The sequence below is a fragment of the Leucopleurus acutus genome, assembly GCF_964270905.1.
Source record: "Leucopleurus acutus genome assembly, chromosome: 7".
Classification (NCBI taxonomy): Eukaryota; Metazoa; Chordata; class Mammalia; order Artiodactyla; family Delphinidae; genus Leucopleurus; species Leucopleurus acutus.
The window spans coordinates 81,077,361-81,103,078 of NC_139150.1; the positions used below are offsets into that span (position 1 = coordinate 81,077,361).

At 55.9% G+C, this 25,718-nt stretch overlaps 2 protein-coding genes across 2 annotated transcripts in view; one reads left to right on the forward strand and one right to left on the reverse strand.

Annotated features, from left to right (window-relative positions):
- The window catches only part of DNAI1 (dynein axonemal intermediate chain 1), a gene marked incomplete at both ends in the record, with an annotated part of 59,939 nt that extends 35,791 nt beyond the window's left edge, over positions 1 to 24,148 (forward strand). The window contains 10 exons of the mRNA XM_082842564.1: positions 979 to 1,096; positions 1,356 to 1,399; positions 11,165 to 11,412; positions 15,935 to 16,024; positions 16,154 to 16,241; positions 16,830 to 16,909; positions 18,107 to 18,255; positions 18,361 to 18,460; positions 20,906 to 21,091; positions 24,050 to 24,148. Of these exons, the coding sequence (XP_082698690.1) occupies positions 979 to 1,096; positions 1,356 to 1,399; positions 11,165 to 11,412; positions 15,935 to 16,024; positions 16,154 to 16,241; positions 16,830 to 16,909; positions 18,107 to 18,255; positions 18,361 to 18,460; positions 20,906 to 21,091; positions 24,050 to 24,148 (1,202 nt within the window). The remainder of the gene's footprint in view (positions 1 to 978; positions 1,097 to 1,355; positions 1,400 to 11,164; positions 11,413 to 15,934; positions 16,025 to 16,153; positions 16,242 to 16,829; positions 16,910 to 18,106; positions 18,256 to 18,360; positions 18,461 to 20,905; positions 21,092 to 24,049) is intronic.
- Positions 24,149 to 24,852: 704 nt separating this feature from the next.
- Positions 24,853 to 25,083, reverse strand: ENHO (energy homeostasis associated; the record flags this gene model as incomplete). The annotated part of the gene is made up of 1 exon (XM_082843009.1): positions 24,853 to 25,083. One exon carries the CDS (start codon positions 25,081 to 25,083, stop codon positions 24,853 to 24,855), a length of 231 nt encoding a protein of 76 aa, XP_082699135.1.
- Positions 25,084 to 25,718: the final 635 nt, after the last annotated feature.

The window sequence follows — 25,718 nt, forward strand, 5'->3', positions numbered from 1 at the left end:
GAGGGGGGAGACAGGCAAAAGGATAAAGAGAGGCAACGCTGTATGACACACGTTTCAGCAGACGAGAGGCAGGGCTGGGACGGAGGAGGAGGTGAACTCTGCTCAGCAAGAAAGTGAAGGTCTCACGGAGCAGGGGGAGTTTGATCTGGATCTAGAGTGAGTGGGAGTTTTCAGGAGGAGCAGGACATTTTAGACACTGTTTGATACAGAGGGTAGGTGAACAGTTGGCTGGAAATGACATGGAAGTAGCGGCCAGGAGCCTCGGTTTGACCAGGGAGCCCCTGTGCAAGGGGAGCCATTGAGGGGTTTTCAGGGCAGTAGGGGAGGTGGTTTATTCTGCAGAATGTGGACTGGAGGAGCGTCCAGAGGTAGAGAGACCAGCTAGGAGGGTGGCGTAAGAGTCTGGGTGATGGCTTTTGGGGCCTGAACCTAGGAAGTGGCTATGGGTCTGGAGAGAAGTGAATGGACTAAAAAGATAATCAGAAGGAAAACATGAGAAATGATGGGAAAAGATCAGTCAAGGTTTACCAAGATTTCTGGTTTAGACAAGTACAAGGATGGAGGGGGCTTCTACCTAAGTTAGAGGAAACGGGAGGTAGAGACAATTTAGGGCAGGAGATGAACTTGAGCTCAGAGGACCCATGAGGGGGCCAGGCAGCTTCACTCCAGCGGGGCTTGGCCGTGGATGTGAAGATGGACAGACCCGGAATTATTATCCTCAAGGACATAGCCTCTTTAGTGTAATTTACCTCCAAAAACAACAATGACAGTAACAACAACCTTGTAGAGAGCTTACTCTGTGCCAGGTATTTTTCTAAGTACTTCACATATATTAGCAATTAATCCTCACAACAGTCCTTTGAGATAGGTACTATTACTATTCCCACTCTGAAATACAAAGAGGTTAATTGTTTGGGCCAAGGAGGTCCAGACAGAAAGTGGCAGTCCCAGGGCTGACTCAGCCTGTGTGTGTTTAAGATTTTAAGTACTACGAGGATGCTGCTGACGAATACCGGGACCAGGAGGGTACGCTGCTGCCTCTCTGGAAGTTCCAAAATGACAAAGCCAAGCGCCTGGCCGTCACCGCCCTCTGCTGGTGAGTATAGACATTGCGGAAAACCTGGAATCCCTGAGCGCCTGCTGCATGCCAAGCCCTGAGCAGGGCGCTTCTGCCGCGCTTAAGCACTTCGAAGGTGACGCGTAGCATTACGGAAAAACGTGAGACTGGGATTCTTATGGGATCGTCCCAGGTCTCTAAGCTCAACAGTAAATGTCTACAGTGCAGTTAAGGCACCACTGTACAGGGGAGAGCCATGTCCATTTCCTGGGCCCAGGGGTTCTTATTTCTTTTGCAGGAGTCCAAAGTACAATGATCTGTTTGCGGTGGGACATGGCTCCTGTAAGTAATCCGGCTATCTGTTCATTTTCTCACTCAACCAGCAAACACGAAGTACCTACTCAGTGCAGAGCCCTTTGCCAGGTGTGAAAGATACAAAGATGACTAAGTCTAGCGCCCTCAGGGTGCTCACAGTCTAATGGAGAAGACCCACTGTCATACTGGTAATTAGTGCTGGATGAAGGAATATGCCAAAATGAGCCTCGAAGGAGTTATTATGGTAAAGGGAGCAGCATATGCAAAGGTCTGGAGGCATGAGCAATATGGGAGGAAATGAAGCTGTAGAGGGGGCCAGGGTTAGCCCCCAAAGGGCTTGGTAAGCCATTCCAGGAAACTCGGACCTTCTCCGGAGGGGAAAACACTGAAGGAATTTGACAAGGGCTGGGACACAACCACTGCAGGGGGGATTTGCAGGCATGAGCCTGGAGGCTGGAGACCAGCTAGGAGACTGGGGAGGCATCCCAAGGAGAGATGGCAGGATCTGAACCACCAGCGTGGAGTGGAGATGGAGAAGTGGATTTGAGAAGGATGAGAAGGTAGACTGGACCAAACCTGGGAGGGATTTGGTGGTGAGGCCTGAAGGAGGAGAGTTTCCCGAGCAGGCCCTGGAGCAGGCGGGGTGGGGAAGGGGGGCAAGCACTTGATGTTCATCACTGGCCCCGAACCCTGGGAGACCACCGCCTTCCAGGATGCTCCCGTCCCCGCCAGTTTCCATCACCCCACAGCAGGAGGCAACACGGTGGAAACCGTGTGGCACTTTGCTTTCCCTTCGTGTTCCTTGGTCCCTGCAGAAGCCCCTGCCTCTGCACTGGCCTGGGCGTTCCCTCTTCCTAACGGGAGAGGGCCCCATACTTCGCGCTAGCCGCAGCTCCCTAGGCGAACAACATGTTCTCTGGCTAGGAGGATTAGCTTCTGCGGACAGAAAGACCTTCCCATTCTCTAAGCTGCTGCTGGCTGGCAGGCGTACAAGCTCCTGGTCTCTACCCCTCAGACTGCCTGTCCGCCCAGCCCATTCTTTGACCAGTGTCGGGGAGGGAGGGGAGGGCCAGGAGGAGTGGGTGTTTGTCATTCCTCTCAGGGAGAAGCCCTTGGAGCTGCGCCCAGTCTCGTGGTCTGGGCCGCCTTTGAGGATGCCCTAAATGCCCGCTTTGTGTCCCCACTCCTGAGGATGGGCTACTGCCAAGAGGGAAGTGCCCACCCCCTCTGGCAGGGAACTAGCACATTCCTCCCCCTCTGCTGCAGCTACTGGGCCGGGAACAGGGCAGGGGGCTGAGCAGGCCCGCCCAGGAGTGGGTGTGGACCCGTCTCTGAGGCTGATCAGCCCAGGCTCTCTGCCCAGGACTGAGGTAGGGATGTGGGCTGCTCCCCAGCAGGTGGGAGGAGAAACTGCTTCAGCTCTAGCCCTATCCTCCTCTCGCTGAGGGCCAGGAGGGGCGTCAGCTGGTTGGGGTCATATAGAGGTTGTCCATGGGGGCAGCCTTAGCCAGGAGCGGTGGAGAAGAGTAACCCACCCCACAGGAATCGATGGCCCCAAGCCCAACAGGCCCAGAGGCCTCCTTTGGGCAGGCACACACCCAGGAAGGGTCTCTTTGTCCTTTGTTGGCCACATCCACGTCCCTGGATGGCACTGCTATCAGCTGCAGACCTTCTGGCTGGAGGGTCACTTCCCAGTGGTGTGACCTCGGGCCAGAAGCTGCTGTCAGCCTTGGTGTTTTCACTGGTGACCTGGAGAGGCTGACACCTGCAGGCCCTTTGTCCCAGGGCCGTCATGAGACATGCGTGGAAGAAAAGCAGCAAATGTGCCCCATGAGCTATAGGAACCACTCTCACATAAAGGACAACCATTGCTGACTTGTCTGGCGTTCTGTCTCCTAGCTTTCCTGCAGGACCCTCCGGGGCCCTGAGCAGAGAGCGGGGGCTATAGGGACAGAGGGGTATCAGACAAGGCCCCTACCTCTTCTCTTAGAGAGCTGGGCCCGGCAGCGGCGGCGGCGGTGGTATTTGCTGTCACTGGTATGGGAGCTGTTGACCAGTTTTCCAACGGGCATCTATTCTCCAGAGCCTTGTACATGTCAGCATCAATCTGCGGAGGCCTGAGCAGAGCCAGGCTGGGCTGGAATGCAGAGGGGCCCCTGCATTCACTCCTGAGGTCACCCCTGGGAGTCCCATGCTCTCAAGTGCCCAGGTGCCTCCCTGGAAGAAAGAGGGGCAAAGCTGAGGCAGGCAGAAGGTACCCTAGTTACTGGACGGGGTCATTGTGAGGGGCAGCTGGCTCACCAGCGTCCATCACACTGTCTTTGGAAATTCCCAGCAGCCAACCTCCCAGTATCAGACTCGGCCTCCTGTGGCCAGACTCTAAAGTGAGAATTTGGGTTTGTTGTTGGGTTTGACCCTGATGAGCTCAGCCCAGGGCTCCTTTTGCCTGGAATTCCCAGATGTGGATTCTCTGACCCAACCAAATAAGACTTGGGCAGGGGTAGGCGTGCACCCTAGGAAGGACTGGGGCCAAGGGTGGTCATCTGGAGCCAGGCCAGGAGCAAGCTGGTGAGGAAAAGAGCCCGGGCAACTACCTGCAACCGCACAGAAGCGATCACACCCGCCTCCCCTCGTGGCTGCTGGGTACCAGATGGTGGACATGTCAGGCTGCATATAGGGCAGAGACTGGGGTGCCCTGTAGGGCCAGGCTCCATGTCTCAGCAGAGTGAAGAAAGGCTGTCAGCAGGTGAAAGCAGATAGAGGAACACTGGAAGGCAAAGGAGGTAGTCTAGGAAGAGCTGGCCCACGGGGCAAAGCTGGGATGCAATTATATCAGTGCACCTGCTGCACTGAAGGGGTGCTTTCCAGCCCATTAGGCAGTTCACAGCAGGAAAATGGGGACTCCTCGTGATCTGCTGGGCAGGGATGGTGGAACACATCCTAGACACTGTGTGGTCCTGACTGGCTATCACACAGGAGACAGGGAGGAAGCCTCCCAGCAGGACACATCTTAGAAAGGCAGAAGAGCCAGCTGTCCCTCAGCCCAGCCTCTGAGGGACAGCACCCTCAAAAGGGGCCAGAGTCAGGCCTTGAGTCCCAGCGCTAAACCCATTCCCACTCTGCCCCACCGCCTCCTGGCCGGTCCGTCAGCCTGCCCAGGCCAGGGATGCACTTGTAGGGATTTAAATCTTTCCTGATCATTTATTTGTCAGCTTCACTAATTAAGCAGTGTTAATTTCATTTACTGAAAATGGAAATTCATCCACCTCATTTCTCCCTGTTCATCCTCCACACACAAAATCCATCACTCCTCAGCTGCAGGCTGTGTAAAATTTACAGGACTAATTATGTTGTCAGGTCTCTTTGTAAATACAGTCCATAAAGGCCACTGTGCTCACTGGGTTGTAGTGCAAGGGCATTCCCATTGTTAGTTTAATTACTGGTTAGTTATTTAGGTTCTCAAATGTTTGCCTCATTTTCCCTAAATCAAATTAAATGTCCTGCTTGATGTATTCTGTCTCCAAGGCTGTGCTCTTATTTCCCACACTGTTTAAATATGACTTCTAATCAGGTGAGAGCTCTTGAAAAGCCCAGCTACCTGGAAGGCTGGATCCAGCCTGGCACCACGGTCTGTGGGCCACACTGGAGGTTTGGAACACTCTAGCCCTGATGTACTTTCTTGGGGGCAGCCTTGGGCCAGTCCCCTGCCTTTGGAGACTGAAAATCCTAACCCAAGGGGCATATCTGTTCCTGGAGTCCAAGGTGGCAGGGCTGGGGTGTGGGAAACTGAGGGAGGGTTTCATTCTTGTCATCAGAAGAGCTGGGGATCATTGCCTCTATCCCCCTGACTTCTAGAGGGATTGCTTCCAAACCACCGCAGAAAAAGGTACCATCACAGGCCTGCAAGCCTGGTAACCGCCCAGCTGTGAGACCAAAGAAGGAGCCCAGAGAAAGTGACAGAGACACCCGCAACTTATTGGATAGGGAATCTTACAAGTCAGAAGCAAAACGTCCTGGAGCAACACCCACACCGTGTATGGCAGACTGCACACAGGACATGGCCACAATCCTCACTGCTGGGGGAGAAGGAGGCTACCATTTATAGGGGGAATTGGCATCAGGTTGGCTCATCAGTCGCCAGGGAAACCAGCAGCTGGGGCAGGGGGCAAGCACGTAGGTAGTTACTGATTAAGTCCTATGATTAAGAGAATTAGATGGTCATGGGAGTAAGGTGTAGGTGAAGCAGGGACTGGTTGATCAGGGGATGCGCAGAGAGCAAGAGAACAGCCATCCTGAGTGGCCTCTCCCTCTGATTCCTAAAAGTAGAGTTTGGGTCAACCTTCCCTGAAAGCCTACTGTATTAGTTTCCTGTTGCTGAAGTAACAAATTACTGTGAACATGATGGCTTAAAACAACACAAATTTATTATCTTACAGTTCTGGAGGTCAGACATCTAAACTGCGTTTTGCTGAGCAAAAATCAGGTGTCAGCAGGACCATCCACTTCCCTGCCTTTCCCAGTTTGGAGGCTGCCCATATTCCACGGCTTGTGGCCTCCTTCCAGCTAGCAATTGCATCACTGCGATATCTGCTTCTGTTGTCACACCTCCTTCTCTGACTCTCCTGCCTCTTTCCTTCCCTTATAAGGACTCCTGTGATTACACTGGGTCCACCCGGATAATCCAGGATAATCTCCCCATCTCAAGGTCTTTAATTTAATCACATCTACAAAATCCCTTTTTCTGTGCAAAGTAACGTATATATGGGCTCCGGAGATTAGGACATGGACATTTGGGGGGCATTATTATGCCTACCACAGCCCCCTCCGAGCGCCTTTTTCATGCCTTAAAAAGGGAGTCATTAAACAGCTGCTGCCTTAGTCAGTTCTGGGCTGGATTCGTTTGGGAGCCACAGGAAGAGAGGAGGAGGCCTGCTGACCGACACTGTCTTGGTATCGTTGTCTCTGCAGCTTGGCATCGACTTCCCTCTGACCACTGACCTGGCTTTAGCCAGATGCCCCAACATGCCCTCTGTCTGCCTTGCCATCCCCGAATCCTGAGCAGAAGCCCAGGCTTCTCCTGACAGCCAGAACTCTCCAGAGTGATCTAGAGCTCTTCCTTGCAGGGCAGGGGTAGAGCTGTGAGGCGGAGGCCCACACTGGTGATTGCCAGGCCAAGAAGGCATCCACCCATGCTACTCACTGGGCACTACTCTGCTAGGGCCCTGGCAGAGGGAGCTGAGGGCAGTGAGAGCTTTGGTCCATGGTGGAAGTAAGCCACCCGTCCCCCGAGACCATGGCTTTCTGAGAAGCACCAGATCAGGCTCTATTAGGGAGTTGATTCTCCTCCCCCAAATCTCATGGATCATTGAAGGTCAGAGTCAGGGAGGCCTTAGACATTATCCAGCAGAGCAGGGTTAGCAGGAGGCAACTCTCTCACTGGAGAGAGTAAGCCTGCTGGGCCACGCCAGGGCATGCTCCCTCACTCCATCCTTTGGTGGCAGGCTAAGGAAAAGACCTGCTCACAGCCACCTGTAATAATGCGGTACAGGTAGAGGAGTTCCTGGGGGTAGGGTGGGCACTCACAGAGGAGAGGCTGAACGGTCTAGAAGGCTTCCTGGAGAAGGGCAAAAGTGCGAAGTGGAGCTAAGGCCAGGCCAGCGGCCCTCTCCCCCTGTCTTGGAGTCACGCACCACGTGGTTTCTCCTCCCCACTTCCCGTCCGCCATCCCTCTGTCTTTCTCTCCCTTTCCCTTCCTCTATTCCTCTTTCCCTTTCACCCAGCCACACATACTCTCTGAAATCCTATGGCCTAGAATAACCTGGAATTCCTTCACTGGCCCCAGACTTCAGGGCTCCTGCCTCTTTATGTAATGGAGTGTGGAGTCGGGGGCTCCCATCTGTGTCACTGGGCCCTCCGGTCCTGCTGTGGGGAGCCAGGTAGTCTGTGGGATTCAGGACAAAGTACCCCAGGGCCCAGGGCCCAAGGCTCTGTGAGCCTTGAGCCTGATAGGATTCTATCTCTCACTGGGAACTGAGGCGCTGTAGGTGACCTTGATGCCAATGTCTTACTGGGACTGCTGGTGACCTGGCTGGTGGCATCGTACTGGGAATGATGGCAGGCTGGGCGGTGATGTCACTAGGACTGCTGGTAGCCTGAGCAACGATATCACGTGGAGACCATTGGTGGTCTGAGTAGTGATGTCATTTTAGGACTTCTAGAAGACAAGATGATGCTATCATGCTGGCACCGTTGCAGGTTAGGGCAGTGATGTCACGTTGGGCACACTTAGAGAGTGGAACAGTGAGGTCTCATAGGGGGCTGGAGATGGGCATGAGAAGATCATAGAATAAGACAGAGTGGAGAGGAAGCCCCAGCCGAATGAGAATTTTTCTCTGCTTTCCTGGTGAGGTTTGGCAGACAAAGCCTTGAACTGGAATTCAGGAAACACATGGTCTAGCCATGATTAGAAGCTGTGATTTTTTTTTTTTTTTTTTTTTGGCTGCATTGGGTCTTCGTTGCGGTGCGTGGGCTTCTCATTGCGGTGGCCTCTCTTGTTGCAGAGCACAGCCTCTAGGTGCATGGGCTTCAGTAGTTGCAGCATGTGGGCTCAGTAGTTCAGTAGTTGTGGCGCACGGGCTCAGTTGCTCCCCGGCATGTGGGATCTTCCCCTACCAGGGATCGAACCTGTGTCCCCTGCATTGGCAGGCAGATTCTTAACTACTGCGCCACCAGGGAAGTCCCGAGAAGCTGTGATCTTTATGTCGGGGAGGGCTTGTTTGGTTGCAAATAGCAGAGACCCCTAGGGCCAGGTTAAGAATGGGAGGCTTACTGTCAGGATGCATGTGGCCCGGGAATGCAGGCAGGACCTCAGGCCTTAGTGTGGCTGGTTGCTGTGTCCCTGCCTCGTGAAATCCACGCTTCTCTCTGCCAGAAGTTTTCTCTCGTCATGCCCAACTGCCCTGGCCCTTACTCATTCTCTAGTCCAAGATTCTGGAAGGATTGGCTGTGCCAGTCGCCCCACGACCCCAACAGGTCTGGTGCCCCCTTCTCCTCCTTCCTCCACCTCCATGTAAAATCAGATTAGTGCCACTATCCTGAGCAGAGTAACTGCAGCGATAAACAGGCTATTGGGTGTGGCAAACACCAAGCAATGGGTCTAACGCACTAGGGGACACCATTCTCCCCTCTGGCCTCCGTTTACCCAACTACAAAATTCTGGGGCCATAGTTCAGTGTCTAGTCCCAGTGGTTCTGTGAGTGGGTCAGAGATGTCCTCACTGCAGACTTACTAAGCCGACCTAGGGTTTCCAACCCTCCTTTCCTGGTTCCACTGGTCATGAAGGCTCTGTGTGTGTGCAGGGGCACACAGTGCTGGAAGCGTGTCTAGAGAAAGTGAGTCATCACTGCTGTCCCTCAAGGGGCCAGATACCGTGGCACAGTGAGAGCAAGTGTGAGGTCATGCCTGCCTTTGCCCCTTGGTGCCATAAGGAGAGCATCTGAGAACTCAGCCTGAGCATCACCCACCCAGCCACCCTGCCTTTCATTCGCCCTCTGGCCCGCCCACTCCCATTCTGTCAGTCTTGCCCGGCATCAAGGCCAGATTGGATGTCAAGGGCATCTACAGCTCACCTCTGGCCTGGCATTTAATACTTTGATTACCCAGCAAGGGCTTGCCCATTCAGCCACGGGGTCTGGCTCCCTGTCACCACACTAGGGGCTGCTGAGGGCAAGCCCACGTCTCCAGTGGGGTGTGTCTGTCCCTGCCAGGCTCAGCCCAGGGGGAGGCCCAGATCAGGTGCTCAGGATTTGGGTCATGAATTAAAGGAACGGCAAGTGACCGTCACACTGCCCGGTTCAAGCCCTTCGTGGTCTGGGTGGGAAAGACACTCCCCTCAGCCAACTGCAGATCTCTCCCTGAATTCAAGAGTCAGCCCTTGGGGCCCAGCCTGGAGCCCTACGCGGTGAGGTACTGCCAGCTCCCATCCCCCACCTCAAGGCCAGTCTTTGAGATAGTGCCGGGCACAGGGTGACCCAACCTGGCTTTCCTCACTTTCCCCAGAGCAGAAGCATTTTCCTTCCTGAACCACTGCGTGCCCTCCCCGTGGCTCAGGCTGGACCCTTGTACCTTCCACTCCAGGGGCAGCCCCCTCCTTGCACAGGAAGACTCCCATGCAGTTGATCAGGGGAGGGGTTCCTGACAGGAGTCCCAGAGCTGGTGACAGTTAGCCACGGCAAGGGAAGGTGGGCTCCCCCACAGACAGCTGCGCTGGTGGGCAGGCCGGCTGGCCTCAGCTTCCAGCTCTGCCCACCTAAGGCCAGCCTGGCTCCTGGCTGCTCCCTGCTCCCTAACCCTGGCTCCCAGGAAGCATCCGCTGTGCTTGCAGAGTGCCCAGGGTGAGGATAGCTGGGACCTGGTCATAGCTGGGCTCACGCCCAGAGCCCAGGGAGCCCAGCCCAGACTGTCCCTGAGCCCAGCCCAGTCACCTGCTCCCTCAAGAAAGGGGCAGTCTTAGACACAAGACAGAGAGAATGACTCAGCAAAACTCACCAAGGGCTTCCCTGGTGGCGCAGTGGTTGAGAGTCCGCCTGCCGATGCAGGGGACGCGGGTTCGTGCCCCGGTCCAGGAAGATCCCACATGCCACGGAGCGGCTGCGCCCGTGAGCCATGGCCGCTGAGCCTGCGCGTCCGGAGCCTGTGCTCTGCAACAGGAGAGGCCACAACAGTGAGAGGCCCGCGTACCACACACACACAAAAAAAACTCACCAAGTTGGTGCTGCTTACCTATCCTTCCCGCCCATGGGCTCCTCACCTCAGGACTGGCCACTCTGGGAGGAGGGCCCAGGCCTGCAGTGGCCAGGGGCAGAGGAGATAGCCCTGGGGGGCCGGCAGAGCTAATAGGCTGCCTTAGCATAGGGCCCCCAAGGCAGGGGGCTGCTCTAGACTTCCACCTCTCCAGCTCTGGCTCTTCTGAGCTTGGGAAGGGTCCTGGGCTGGTGGCGGGAGAGCGGGAATGGACAGCTGGGACTGTATTCCATTCAGTGACTGCATTATCCGGATGGGCGCCACGTGCGCGGAGCATGAAGGAGTGTGGGAGGCGTTCCCTTGCCATGGGGCGGGCCGGGAGGAGGACGTCTGCTGAGCGGTCCACTGTTGATCACCGAAGGCTGCGCCCAGGCCAGAGGGATAGCGCTGTGGCCTATGGAAGCCTGACTGGCTGGCCTGGGACCTTTCGAATCTGGGAGCGTGCTTAGAGCTAGGGCTCAGGCTGCAGCTGGGGACTGTGGGACCAGAGGGTCTGGGAAGATGCCCACAGGTGGCTAGTGTGGGACTCCTACAGGCAATTCCGTGTTAGTCCAGACTGAACCCCTGTCCCTGGCTGGGGACGAGGGGTACATGGCCATTATCCCAGCACCTAAGGGCAGGAGATGGGCTGGGCATCTGGACCCTCTCTGAGGATACTGCTCCTTCCCAAGCCCACCCACATTCTTCACTTGACAACTCTTTGAGCCTGCACCCCCCCTCCTTTCCTGTACCCCAGGGAGACTAAGGAGAATGTCCGTCCCTCAGATATGCCCGGTCACCTTATCTGTTGGATCCTCTCGTGAACCCTGAGAAGGGAGTGGGTCAAGTCGCATGATTCTGTCTCACGGACAGAGACGATGAAGCCCCGAGAGGTCTCCCACGGTCTCTGTCAGAGCAGAACTGGGCAGGGCTTGTCCACCCCGTGAGGGAGGGGCCGGGGCTTCCCCAGCAGGGACTGTCCAATCACCGCCGCCCTCTTCCCTGGGCCAGATGACTTCAGGAAGCAGAGCCGGGGCATGCTGCTCTTCTATAGCATGAAGAACCCCAGCTTCCCCGAGTACACCTTCAGCAGCGAGAGCGGCATCCTGTGCCTGGACGTGCACGTGGACCACCCCCACCTAGTGGTGGTGGGCCACTACGACGGCAATGTGGCCATTTACAACCTCAAGAAGCCCTACTCCCAGCCCTCCTTTCGCAGCTCAGCCAAGTCTGGCAAGCACACAGACCCCGTGTGGCAGGTCAGCCTTGGACCAGGGTGGGAGAAGTGGGTGGGACTGAGTAGCGTGTGGGCCTGGGAGCCACCGGACGAGGGGCCTTGGGGAGGAGAGGGCCATAGGCAAGGGCATGGGGATGACAGCTACCAGCTTAGAGACCAAGGAGCTGGGTGTGAGAAGGGGCAGAGAAGGGGCACAGGCGAGGCGTCAGGAGGCAAGACGGTTTGTGGTAAGAGCTGGGGTCCGCTGCCTCAGAGCTCCCATCAAGCAGGACCCATCTGTCTGCTAAGGATCTCGGATCTCTTAGAAGTAGCGGTCAGTGACTCAGAGCCCGTGGTGGGAAGCCCCCAGGGCCTGATGGGCCTCTGCTGAGTGTGTCAAGGGCTCCAAGGGTCTATGATCTTCCTCAGCTCCCCACAGGGGCTCTCTTCTGCCATCTGGGCTAGATTTGGGGAACTCCCAGATAGGGGTAGGCACTGCCCGTTCTCTGCCTTCTTGGTGGGGCTGTAAGGCCTGGTAGGTGATGTCTGTCCCTGAGGCTTCTGTGTAACACCCATCTTCTCCAGTCAGGCATAGAATGGGACCATTACCTAGTCACTGGGGCTAGATTTCACCCTGACTCTGCGTCTCCCATCTTATTGCGCTGGGAGTGGATTTCACAGTTTCATCCTCAGAGTCTCTTAGCTCTGGCTTTGCAGGCCCTTCCTCACTGTGTTCCAAAGGTCCCCCTCCTTCTGAGGCTGTGTACCCTCACCCCATGGGCAGGCCTGGGAGAGTCTAAGCATAGATTTCTGCCTCAAGTTGCCCAAGGCCTCTGGGCTCCTCAGGCAGTGCTGGGATCTGTCTTCTCACCTTCCTCTCCCCCTTGCCCTGACAGGGTCTGCAGGCGGGCTCTGCACCCCTGCCTGTCTGGCCCTGAGCTTCCTGAGTCATGTGGACACCCCAGGCACTGGCTCTCAGCTCCCAGACAGGCCTGAGCAGAGGGAGGGCTGTCCAGGCACAGGGGGATATGGTGGCCTCTCAGCTTCATCCTTTACCCAGAGCTGGGGCACCCCCTCCCCCTAAACAGTTCTCCCCACAGTTCTCGACCAAAGCAGGAGCCCGACTTGCAGCCTCAGGAGTTCTCTCCTCTGAAAAGCCCACCTCCCCATTCATCGCGTCCAGGCCCGCAGAAGTCTCCAGACACGGGGAGGGTGTCTGCAGAGACTTTAAAGCCCAGGGCGAGGAGAAAAGACTCGCTTTGATCAAACTGAACCAGCACCAACCCCGGCCCGGCTTTCCCAGCACGGGCAGACAGCCCAGGGCCAAGCACGGAGCATCTCCGGGTGGCCTGACTATCCTCCTCAAGCCCAGGAGAGGGCGAGGGGCCAAGGCCAACTACCCTACTCCCACTCTGCTCTGTTCTCTGAATCAAATCGCAGGTTGGAGAGAAAAGTAGGGTGTGCAGGAGACACAGTTTCCCCTTCACTGGGCGGGTGCCAGGGACACTGGACGGGGTGGCCTTCTGTTCTCCCACCATCCTGTCAGGAAAACAGGGCTGCTGCCTTTGCAAAACCGAAGACTCAAGAGTTCTTGGCTGGAATCAGGGCTTGCGACATGGGAGGGGCCTGCCTCTCACTCCTTTAATGACTTCCTGTTCTCTTCTTTCGCTCTCATTCCCTCGCTGCCTCCTCATTCATCCATTCATTCATCAACTCCTGCCTGTTCTCTCCTCTGGGAGCTGAGGATGCTCAGGGCTTGGTGTCTGGATACGGCAGCCACAGCTGAGCAGGATACGGAGTGTGCTAAGGAGGGCTCATGGGGGCGCTGAGGATTGTCCAGATTGTCTGGGATGGGGACCAGGGGCCAGAGGGCCAGGGAGGTCTTCCTAAAGGAAGGAACACCTAAGCTGAATCGTGAAGAATGAGGAAGTATCCGTTAGATGAAGAAGGGTACAAAGGGGTCACGCGTGCACCGGAAAGACACGGGCAAGCAGAGGGGCCTGCTGGGCAACAACACACCGCGTGGAGCTCAGCGTCAGGGACTCCTGAGCTCAGTCGTGAGTGTGCTTCTCTAGCAAGTAGGAAGCTTGGACTTTGCATGTTAGGGGTCTCAAATGAAGCGTCAGTACAGAAGCCCGATGTATGAATAAGACGAGAGTGGGGCTGCTCTGGTAGGGTCAGGGGCCTGATTGCTTGAGGGTCCCCTGTTATCACTCCCCGCGTCCCCTGAGCTACTTTCACAAGGCTCCTAAGAGTTTGTCCCAGCAGAGTTTGAAAATCCCTGCCCAACCATCAGAGGGTTTGGGGCAGAGAAGTCCCACAGTCAGGGAGTGTCTCGGAGATGTCCTCTGGCCACAGCATGAGAGATCTTGAAGCCTGAGCTACAACAGGGGCAGTGGAGATAAAAATGAGGAGGTAGAGCTGTCGAGGCAGTCAAATCATGAACAGGAAACGACTGATTGGATATGGGGAAAAGGAAAAATTGGTGACGGTGCCTGGGACTCCGGCTTGGGGGACCCAGTAGGAAATCCATGGATTTCTGGCCGGAAGTTAATATAAGAAGCCAGAGGAGGAGATGTCCTACCGGCAGTTGACTGTATATCCTGGAGCTTGAAGAAGAGCCAGGCTGACGAATGAGGTGTCAGAGACATCAGAGTCTAAGTCCTTCTCAACGGGACTGTGTCTTGGGAGGAACGAGATAGGTTGTTTTAGATCTCAGATGCCAGGCTGGGGGCAGACGGACTTTGTTCCGTTGGCAGCGGGGAGCCATGGAAGGTTTTGGAGCCAGGGAGAGAACTGTCTGTCCGAAGGAGAGTGCAGCCCTGTTCAGGCCCCGCTGTGAAGCCTCAACCACGACACTCTGCAGGGTGTGTGTGTGTTGTGTGTGTGTGTGTGTATATTCTGTGCTACACGGGGGAAGGGAAGGGGGCAGGAAGGATATGAGCAGACCCCTGGGGTCAAACATGCCTGCCCTAATCAGATAAGGCAAAAGAGAAGGAATTGGTGAAACAGGCCTCCGTCTCCTCCTTACCACCTGCTTCCTGGGCATTCATGTATTGTCTTAACCCCACTTCCACCTGTCCCCTCTTGGCCCTCTTTATTCCTACCCTCCCACCTGGACCCCAGGAGCACGTGTGTGACTTGCACACACACACGTACATGGCTCATTGCATATACACACACACACCACCCCCCAGCTGGGCATCAGGCTGCTAAGTGGGGTGTGAAATACAATTTCCGTGCGAGCTGGCGCCGCTCATTAAACACTTCCCTTGGCAGCTCCCTCGCGCCTCTTACAGCCTGGCCTTTGACACCCCCTGTCCCCTCCCCCCTTTAAAGGGACTGCCTTTACACAGAAGAGGAAGCGGTCTCAGCATCAGGGCTGCTCTGACTTGTGCCTCACAAGCTCTGTGGTGTTCTAGGCCCCCCAGTGAACGCACAAAAGCGCAGCCTGCCCAGACAGACCCAGGCGGGACTGGGTCTGCCCTCCTGCAGCTCTGACCAGTCAGGCCTGGGGCGTGGCCCCGGAAGAGCAATCCCCTCCCCGCTACACACACCCCTCAAGGGCCAGGTGACAACTGTGGTTACAGGCAGCAGCCCTGGGTTCCTGTCCTCCCTCACTGGGCCTCTGCTTGTGACAGGGGGAAGGGACAGTGGCCCCAGCACAGGAGGCCTGGAGGGAACTGGAGGGTGGGAAGATCTGGGCACCCAGCCCTGCCCCAGCTCTCCCGGACGTGGCTTGGCCAGGCCTCCACATCTGGCAACAGAAACCTGAGCCTCAAGCGTGTCATCTTCATAAGACGACAGCTCTGTCTCCCAAACACTTTCGCATATGTTTGCTTCCAGCCCAGAGAAGATGGGTGGGGCAGGATTATTAACCCCAATTTGCAGATGGAGAAATGCAGCTCACATCTGAGATCTGGGAGCAAGATTCTGGAAGCAGGGGCTAGTGGTGAAGTGAAGTTGGGAACAGAAGAGAGCCGCCTAGAGAAAGGCCAAGCCTGGATGGGGAGGGTGGTGGAGGGAGGCTGTTCCTCCCCACTGCCCAAGGAAGCAGGAAAAAGCCTCCCGAGAGCCTTGCCACCCTGATTCCTAGCATGATGGTAATACTGAGGATATCAGCTAATAATATTTATTGAACACTTCATATTTGCAATGTTCTGGCCTAAGGGCTTCACACTCATTGTTTCATTTATTCCTTACAACAAGCCCATGCTATTATGGCTCCTGTTTTGTAAATGAGGAAGCTGGTTGATGGGCTCTGTCCTTCCCAGGCCCTGTAAGGAGGTCAAACCCAGAGCCACTGCCTTCTTACAACTGGGCTCCTAAAACTCAACCCAGGGAGGAACCGGGCACCTCCAGTGCTGAGCCCGGACACTGGGCAGTGCCCCGACTGGCCTGTTGCCTCAGGATGCTCAGGGAGAGAGGAATGAGTGGAAGGAGGGAGGGCGGGGAAATCAGGGGACTCTGAGATATGGGCTCCCAGAACTGGCTTCCGGACCTCAGACGGGTTCTTGAGGGGCCCTAACCCAACACCCTAGAGCTCACAGTTTGGGATGTTTCAGGTCAAGTGGCAGAAGGATGACATGGACCACAACCTTAACTTCTTCTCTGTATCATCTGATGGCAGGATCGTGTCTTGGACGCTCGTGAAGGTGCCTGTTTCCCAGAAAGGGTCATGCAGGGGTGGAGAGAGGGAGTGGGGGGAGATGAATGACAGAGGGACCCCCAACCTTGCCGGTCCAGCCCCACCCATGTGCTTCCCCCTCCCTGTGTGACTGCAGAGCGAGCTGGTTCACACAGATGTCATCAGGCTGAAGGTGGAGGACAGCATGACCGAGGGTCTCGAGGGCTTGCAGATACACACAGTGGGTAAGAGCCCCAGCCCCTCACATCCACGCCTGGCCACGTCCCCCCAGCCCATGAGGTGTCTGGTCCTCCCTCTTTCTGCCGCACCGTGCCTCCACTTGTGCCTGACCGGAGGTAATGAGAAAGCCTGGCCCAGTGTACCCAGCCCTTGGCCATTTGCAGACCCTCCCTGTTTATGCAGATTGGGTGCTGTTATGCAGATCCAGCCCTGTTTATGCAGATCAGGTCCCTGTTTGCCCAGATCCTCTCCCTGTTTACTCAATTCCTCCCCTGTTTATGCAGACTAGAACCCTGTTTGCACAGACCATATCCCTGTTTGCAGACCCTGTCCCTGTTTACCCTGACCCTGACCCTGTCTAACTCAATCCCTGCCTTGTTTATCCAGGCCCCATTCCTGTCTGCAGAAGCCCTGGCCCTTTTGCAGAGTCCCAACTGCCCGGGACAAGCTGCAGGCCAGAGACCCAGTTTCTGTTTGCCTGGCTGGCCCCAGCCGTCCCTCACAAGCACCTGGGCTCAGGCCATCCTGGGTAGAGGAGGTGCTGGGAGCCTCCCTCCCAGAACTGGCCTAAAACTGTTCCCTCTTCTCCCAAGGCTGTGGCACTGCCTTTGACTTCCACAAAGAGATCGACTACCTGTTCCTAGTGGGCACAGAGGAGGGGAAGATCTACAAGGTGAGGCAGCACTGCCCTCAATGCCAGCTCCTTACAGGGCCTCCTAGACCTGGGAGCTTATCGTTCTCAACAGAGCCTATTCGGACAGATCTTAGGGCTCATCAGTTCTGGAAGGCTTCTTGCAGGAAGAGAATGCATTTCTTGACCTGCTTGGGTGGCGGGAAGAGTGGCCGAGTGCAGGAAAGGGGATGGAGAATCTAGAGGGTGACTTTGGCCCAGCCCAGCATCCTTCCCTCTGGGTCCTGCTCCCTTCCTGGGAGTGGAGGAGGTAGAGCTGGGAGTGGAGGTTGGGGGGCTTGGAACATTCTGGGGAGACTTCCTGGAGGAGATCTGAACTTGAGCTGAGCTTCCAAGGCCAGGTAACAAGAAAATTTCTCTCTGAATACCGGGTTCATCCCAGCCGGCAGCGGGATGGAACTTCAGGGCCAGTTTCTGCCAAGTCTCAGTGTTAGTAGGTGAACATCCTTCTGAACCTTCATCCACCCAGAAATAGCTCTGCCGCAAGCTTTTCTTAGGCTCTGAGACTCAGAATGTTAATTACAGGCCGCCTCCGGGAGCCCCTGAGGCCCAGGCAGAGCTGGTCTGAATGTAAAAGAGGTCCCCACCCCCACCCCCCTCCCAGTGGCCGTGCGGCAGAGAGGAAGAGGCGAGTTGGCCACTCAGTCTCCTGGAGGGAGGGTGTGAGGGGCCTGCTGCTCAGGGCAAGAAACCGAATGAGAAATCGTGAGATTGGGACTTGCTCCAGGCTCTGTACCTGCTCTCACCTGGGCAAGGTGGGATGTTTATCACTGCTGCAAGGCTTCTGTCCGTGCAGGTGGATCCAGCGCTCTGTCTGCCCGTCCACAGGCCTTGGTCTGGACACAGGCGAGACACCACACCTCCCCCAGGGCCCCTTACACCTGCTCTGCCTGGGTTCAGGGAGGGAAGGCCTTTTCTGCCAGACCTGGAATCCTCTGGGCAGACTTCCCTCACCCTCCAGGAAGACTCCCCTGCCCAGCCCCTTAAGCCCCTCCTTTCTCTCTGGTTGCTTTGAGGGTGAGAAATGCAGCCAAGAGCTTGGTCCCAGCTCAGCTGTGACAGTGATGTGGGGCGAGGACAGAAGAGGAATCTCAGGGCCTGACCCTTTAGGGCCCCCAGGGAAGTGGTGGCTGCTGGCCTCTCTCACTCCTGAACCCCGCTTCCCCACCCTCACCCCAGTGCTCCAAATCCTACTCCAGCCAGTTCCTCAGCACCTATGACGCCCACAGCATGGCCGTGGATGCTGTGTCCTGGAACCCCTACCACACCAAGGTCTTCATGTCCTGCAGCTCCGACTGGACCGTGAAGATCTGGGACCACACCATCAAGTGAGGGGCCTGCCCTCCCTCAGGCACCACCCTGGGCTGGGGCCGGCGGGGCTCTGGCACCGTAAGCCCTCTGTGCCCTGAGCTTTCCACCCCTCCCCCCTGCAGGACCCCGATGTTCATCTATGACCTAAATTCAGCCGTGGGCGACGTGGCCTGGGCCCCATACTCTTCCACTGTGTTTGCAGCAGTCACCACCAATGGGAAGGTGAGCGCCCCCTTCCTGACCCAGCTGACCCCCTACTGAAGGTAGGATGAGCTGTCTCAAGGTCTCCCTCCTGGAGAGCCCACGCCATGCCCAGGTCAGGTGGGGGAAGGCAGAACATAAGGACTGTGTGTCCTCAAGGGCCAGGCCACCCAGGGCCCTGTCAAAAGAGGGATCATTCATCCCATGAGGCCTGGAGGAGAGAGTGGGGCTGTTCACCTTGAAGGAGAGAGCACTCTGGGGGTTAAGGTGCCATGAGGAGCAGTTATCCTCTCTGAGAGCCCTGGGGAGGGAGCTGCAGGGTGGCAGGTGCCAACCTGATGTAAGGAAAAACTTCTGAGCCAGAGTTGATCTGTGACGGAAATAGTGTCTGAAAGGCAACAAGGTCCCCATCCCTGGGAGTGTGCAAGCTGAGTGTGAGAAGGGGAGATGGAAGGGGCTCTATGCCGCAATGAGAGTTGGTGAAAGTTCAGAAACAGTTTGTGAGAAAATTCTTCTGCAGCACATTTTCCTTTTGGACTTTGATATAAACTGAGAAGCACCTACCAGAAAAGAATATAGTGATTAACGCATCACCCTCGAGTCAGTCATCTATTTGCTGAACAAATGCGTAACCAAGGGTCAACTGTGGTTCCCAGCTCCAGGCCAGGGCCTGGTGATTCAGGTTCCTGCTGTCACAGAACTTACGTTCCAGTGAAGGGAAAGAGACAAAAGGAACAACAACAAAACCCCCAATAGAGTTAAGTGCTAGGCAGAGATGAAAAGAGGATGATGTATGTACACCCATGTTTGTAGCAGCATTATTCATAACAGCCAAAAAGCAGAAACAACCCAAATGTCTGTCAACTGATGAATGGGTAAACAATAGGTGCTATATCCACAAGGAATATTATTCAGTAATAACAAGGAATGAAGTATTGATGCATGCTATATCATGAATGAACCTTGAAAAATGCTTAGGTTAAGAAGCCAGTCACAAAAGACCAAACATTGTATGCTTCCATTTATATAGGTCTAGAATAGGCAAATCTATAGGGACAAAGTAGATGTGTGGTTACCCAGGGCTAGAGGAGTTGGGAGAAAACGGGGAATGACTTGGTAATAGGTATAAGGGTTCTTTTGGGGGTGATGAAAATGTCCTAAAATTGGTTGTGGTGATGGTTACATAACTGTGAATATACTAAAAAAGAGGAATTGTATACTTTAAATGGGTAAATTTTATAGTATGTGAGTTCTATCTTCACAACACTGTTGTATCTTTAAAACGAGAGAGAGTGATGTAAAAGAAAAGGACTCGGTGGTCTCTTAGATAGAGTGGTCAGGGAAATCTTCTTTAAAGAGGTGACATTCAAGCTGAGAGCTGAGTCGCAAGAAAGAGCCAGCCAGGTGAAGATGCGGGGATGCATTCCAGACCGAGGAACAGCTAGTGCAAATGCCCTGAGGGGAGAATTAGCTGGAAGGGTTTAAGAAACAGGCAGGTAGGGTGGCTGGGGTCTAGTAGGCAAAGGGGTGAGAGCCTGAGATGAGAGCAGACAGTGCAGAATCTAGAGTAAGCACATCTGGATTTTATGTAGCGTGCCCAGGGAGACTATCGGAGGATTTTAGATTTTTTAAAGGTAAGTATGGCTGCTGCATGAAGGATGGATGATAGAAAGGCAAGAGCTGAAGCAGGAAGACCAGTTAGGATGCTGCCACAGTCGTCTAGGCAAGAGTTGCTAATGGTTCGGACTTAGGATGCGGTAAAGATAAGATCAAACATTTATTGAGCACCGTTTTTTTTTAAACAGTTTTATTTTATTTTATATTTATTTATTTGGTTGCACCCGGTCTTAGTTGTGGCAGGCGGGCTCCTTAGTTGCAGCTCGCCAGCTCCTTATTTGTGGCATGCGAACTCTTCGTCGTGGCATGCATGTGGGATCTGGTTCCCTGGCCAGGGATCAAACCTGGGCCCCCGGCATCGGGAGTGCGGAGTCTTATCCCCTGCGCCACCAGGGAAGTCCCTGTTGAGCACCTTTATGACATGCACTGTCTGAACACCTGACATATATTAGTTGGTAGAAAACCTGGCTCTGCCACTTACTGGCCAGTTAGCCTTAAGAGCCTCTTTCTCGTCATTTATAAAATGGGGATAATAACAGAACCTACCTTATACAGTGGCTGTGAGGATTATAATTCGATGATGCAACCGTGTGACACGCTTGCCCAGAGTCTAGTACATAGTAAGTGCTCCATAAATGGCAGCTGCTCTGTTAATTCTGCATAGACTTAAATTTTTTCCTGAACGTTTTATCCCCATTCCCTCAACCACAGGAGAAACAGAGACACAAATTGCCTCTCACACTGCCTAGGCTTCTGTCGACTTTCCCCAGAAAGTTCAGGGGCAGTTACTCTGAGGTGGGCGACAGGGGTCTCATTTCCCCGAGTGTGCTGACACCCACCTCTTCACAGACCCACGTGTTTGACTTGTCCATCAACAAGTACGAGGCCATATGCAACCAGCCTGTGGTGGCCCGAAAGAAGAACAAGCTCACCCATGTGCAGTTCAACCCCATCCACCCCATCATCATTGTGGGCGATGATCGTGGGCACGTCACCTGCCTCAAGCTCTCACCCAATTTGCGCAAGATGCCGAAGGTACGGTTTTGGGGAGTTTGGGCTGCCGTGAGAGAAAGTCTCCAGGATGGCAGGGGGTTGAGAGAAAGGGGAGGAGCCAGGGGGTGGCCCCCAGGTTTCTGGCTTTGGGGGCCCAGGGTAAGGGTGGTGTCATTGCCCAAGTGAGGAGCACAGGAGAAGCAGGATACAGATCAGTTCTGACATGCTGAATCTGAGTTACCTGTGGGGCCCCCAGGTGGAGACATCAGGTAAGCAGGTGACTATGAGGACCCAAAGCCTGGGGGAAGCACACGGGCATCATTGGCTTGTTTGGTGTCATGCAGGTAGGGGCTTGAGGCTTAGTTTCTGCTTCATTGGCTGGGCTCGCACAGGGCTTCTGAACTGGGAGCTCCGGGTCCACACGGGAAGTAGGAAATGAGCCATGAGGGGGGTAACTAGGTCAGCAGCTAGGCAGTCCTCCTTTTGAGCTCTGGTTCCTTTCTGGAATCTCTAATGATCCGGAGGCCCTGCCCAGAGCCCAAGGGCCCTGAATACAGGCCACCAAGCCCAGAGCCATGACCTCGAAGTCTAGCTCTCAGAGTCCCAATTCAGACTTAAGAACCCAGGCCTTAGAATCCAGCGCCCAGAGGTCCAACTTAAAAATCCAGCGTCCAAAAACCTAGAGCCCAGTCCTGTCCATTTGGGCACTAGGAGAGAAAATGGAATTTGCTTCCTGCCAGGTTCTGGGCCAGCATCAGAGCTGGGCCGGAGCTGGGCCATGTTGCCCTGATGACTGTACCCCCTGGTTGCAGTTTGAGGCATTTACTTGCAGTTTGAGGCAAGAGCAGGGGCCTGTCTCTTTCAACTGCTGCCTACCAAGGCAGGGGCCACCGCACTAACCCTCTCGCGCCAGCCTGGCCTATTCCCCACCAGGGCCAGGGAGGCAAGGGCTGGGAGTTTGGCCCGCCCTGTAATTGTAGCCAGCTGGGGGAAGGGGTGGACTTGGCTATAAATACTCAGAAGGCTGCTGAGTGCCTGCAGCTGTGGCCCAGAGGCTGTGGTGGGCTGGGGGTGGGATGGGATGGGATAGGATGGGGGGTTGGGGGGGTTGGGTGTGGTCTAAAACTCTGCTAAGCCCAGCTAGCTGGCCTCAAGGAGGGGGAAGAAGGCAGTATAATTTGTGGAACAGATAAAATCTGCTCTTAATTTAGTGAGGAGAGAAACCCAGGCTTGAGCTAGGAGAGCTGGACAGCCCTGTGGGAGGGATGGCGGTGACCCCTTGGGGCTGGGGTATGACCATCACACCTTGAAGGCAGTAGATCTGGGTGGGGGCCTGCCCTGCCCACTTTGACCCAGGGATGCAAGGATCTCCCACAGTCCCAGCTCCTCTCAGAGCAATGCTCAGCATCTATATCTCTGACGACCTGAGGACACGGGTACCTGGGAATCAGAGGACCTGAGCAGGTGATAGCTGGGGGCTAGTTCTTGGGTGGATTGGCAGTTCCTGTGAAATCGCCACCTGACTCTACCAGCAGCCAAGTGATTCGGGCCAAAGGAAGTCCTCTGGGCATCCCTACCGCCCCTCTCTGCAGGCTGCAGTCTCCCTGATCTCCCCAAGAGGGCTTGGCCACAGAGGCCCGACTTCCCAGCCCGAGGAGCTTCCCAGGATTGGTGTCAGAGCCCAACTTGTCAAAGTTCAAGGCCTACTTTCCCCAACTGCAGTATAGAAACAGTTTGGGCAGAACCTGCCCAAAGTCATATAGGGAGTTAATGACAAAGCTGGAACTAAAAGCCAGATGTCCTGACTCCCAGGAGGTGAGGTGAGGGCAAGAGAACACGAGGTTAATTTGGGAGGGAGAGGGGGGTGAGAGAGAAAAAAACATCTTTGTCCTCTGCCTCAGGAATGCAGAGGTGAGCCGGGGAGTGGCAAAGGCACTAGGCCGCACGGGGAGGGGGAGACAGATTTGGGAACAGACGCAGGGGTCACACCAGGAGGAGATCTGAGTTCCACAGGGTGGCAGCAGGCATGATGGGGCCAGGAAGGGGCCTGCTGGCCCTGCATTCTCCTCCCACCTCACAGCCCGGGCCAGATCCACGCTGGGCCCTCAGCAGGCAAGGCTGGGGCAGGTGCCAGTGAGCAGTGGGCACAGGTGGCTGAGAGGGCGGGGGCCCGGGCACAAAGGGAAGGCAGGAAATGGCAGCTGCCCCAGCCTAGCCCACACCCCACCGCCTGGACAGAAGGGAGGATGGCACTGGTGCTGGTCTGCCAGGGAGCTCTCAGGGCCTGAGTGACACATACCCCAGTGTCCCAGCTCTCTTTTTCTCAGGGCCCAGCTTACCAGCTAAAGGATTAGAGTGGCCTGTAGGCAGGGGTGAGGGGTCATAAATTCAGGACCCGCCCTTCTGAGGGACAGTCCCAGCCAAGGACATCTGGCATCACACGGGATATCCCATCAGTCCTCCTGGGTCTCCTGACACCTGCCCCCACCCTGGGTATGTTTGACACAGCGGGCCTGGCCCCAAACGGTACCCCACTCCCAACCTGACCTGAAAGTGCTAGGTAACAGTACTAGGTGAGGGCACCTGTGGCTTTGTCCACACTCTTTTCCCTCCACAAACACACACCTCTTAGCTCCGTGTTAGGACTCAGCCAGGGACCTTCCTGTGGGAAGGGTGCTCCCAACACTTAGAGGCCCTGGGCTACAGCTCTTCCTGGCTTCCCCCACTCCTCCCAGCATAAGGATCCTACGTTGATCGGAGGATCAGAAACACAGCTGGATGTCTCTTGCAGGCCTCAGCTGGGCCCCTGCCACCCAACCTGGGATGGGGAAGGATCCTTGCGGGGGTTGGGGGCGGCAGGCAGGGGTCCGGAATCTAATTGGGCAGGAGAGAGGCGTGGCACAGCTGCCTAAGCTGGGCACAGGAGGTGGTGCTGGGAAGTAGAGAGAGGTGGCCCATCCCTCACCATTCCTCCCCCATGTGTACTTCCCTTCTCACCAGGAAAAGAAGGGCCAGGAAGTGCAGAAGGGTCCAGCTGTGGAGATCGCAAAACTGGACAAACTGCTGAACCTGGTGAGGGAAGTAAAACCCAAGACCTGACGGCCTGGCCCCAGGGCCTGGCCCATGTCTTGAACCCCGTACTTGTAGCACCTGACCCTGGTACCCCAGCCCAGGCTTAGCACCCAGTATGTGTGCGACCACACCCCTGATCAGGTCCCAGCACCTGCCCTTAGTACCCTGCTCCAGCCCTGGTCCCAGCACCTCACCCCAGGACTTGGCCCTCAACCACCATTACCCCCTCCTTCTCTGTGCAAATAAACTTGTGTCTGGAAGCCCACCCACAACCTTTCATTTTGCTACAGCAAGGCCCCCAGGAAGAGGAGAAAATCTCAGGGTAGAGCCATAGTTTCATTTATTATCCAGCAAACAGTAGGAGGACCAGAGAAGGGGCCCAGCCTGGACACCCTCCCATTATTGCCATGGATTGATTCCCCAACCTCGAGGGCCTGGAGGCGCTTGGCCTAGGGGGCGGTGGACCCAGCCCCGACCACTGGGATGGAGCAGAGTCCAGATGGCCCTGGCCCTAGCACCAACTCATGAATCCCCCACCCCAGGCCTGTCTACCGAGGGCCAGCAGGGCCCCTCTTGGAGCCAGGCCGACCAGACTCTGGGCTGCTGGGTCCAGCTCCAGACAGGCTGGACTCTGAGTTCTGGACCCCAGGCTGGCTGGACCCTGGGATCCCGATTCCAGGTTCCAAGTGGGGTGGACTTAAGTCCCAGACTCCGGGCTAGGCCAGGGGCCTTCAGGGCTGCAGCAGGTAGCTGCCTTCATGGCTGAGCTTCTGGGGCGGGGGCGCCTTCTCGGGACAGGGGCCAGGGCTGGAGTTGGGACTGGATTCGGAGAGGGAGTCGATGTTGGCAGAACGGGAGTGGCAGGCCCAGCAGAGAATGACCCAGAGCAGCAGCAGCAAGAAGCCTACGAGGCCGTTGCAGATGATGGCGATGAGGGCCCCCTGGGAGATGGCTGCCCCCATGACGGGCAGCACCCTCAGACAAGCACAGACTGAGAAGCTGCCTCAATGGCAAGGCCCATGCCGAGGCGGAACTCCGGTACACCCGGCCTTCCAAGGAGGCTGTCCTGTCCACACACTCAATGATTCCCGGACAGTGAAGACGTCCGCCTGCAGTTCTCAGCCTGTGGGGGGTACAGAGCAGAGGCAAAGGGTGGTGAGGAGGAAGGGGTGGGGTTAGGCCTAGGAGGAGAGGCGTAGGGAAGACAGCCCGCTCCCACACCTCTGGCCTCCCAGCAGGCCTCAGTACCCCGCAGAGCCAACACCTGGCTCTGGGCACCTGGATGGGGGTGTGGCTACTGTGGGGAAGCTGCATTAGGCAGCCTATAACTCATTCTCCTTTTGACCAGTGGGCATGGCGTGGCCCTGCCCACTGAACATCCAGCCCTCAGAAGAACTGTGTGAGTGGGTGGGATTGAGGAAGCCCAAGGCCTTGAAGGATGGGCACTGTGACCAGCTTCGACATGGCCTGGGCACCTCCCCTGACTCAGGACTCCAGCCAGCCAGCCCAGGAGACCTCCAGAGGCGCCAGCTCACACAGAGGGAACTTTGTAGAGGCCTGGCAGGCATGTGTGGGTCTGTGTTATCCAAGACTGTGT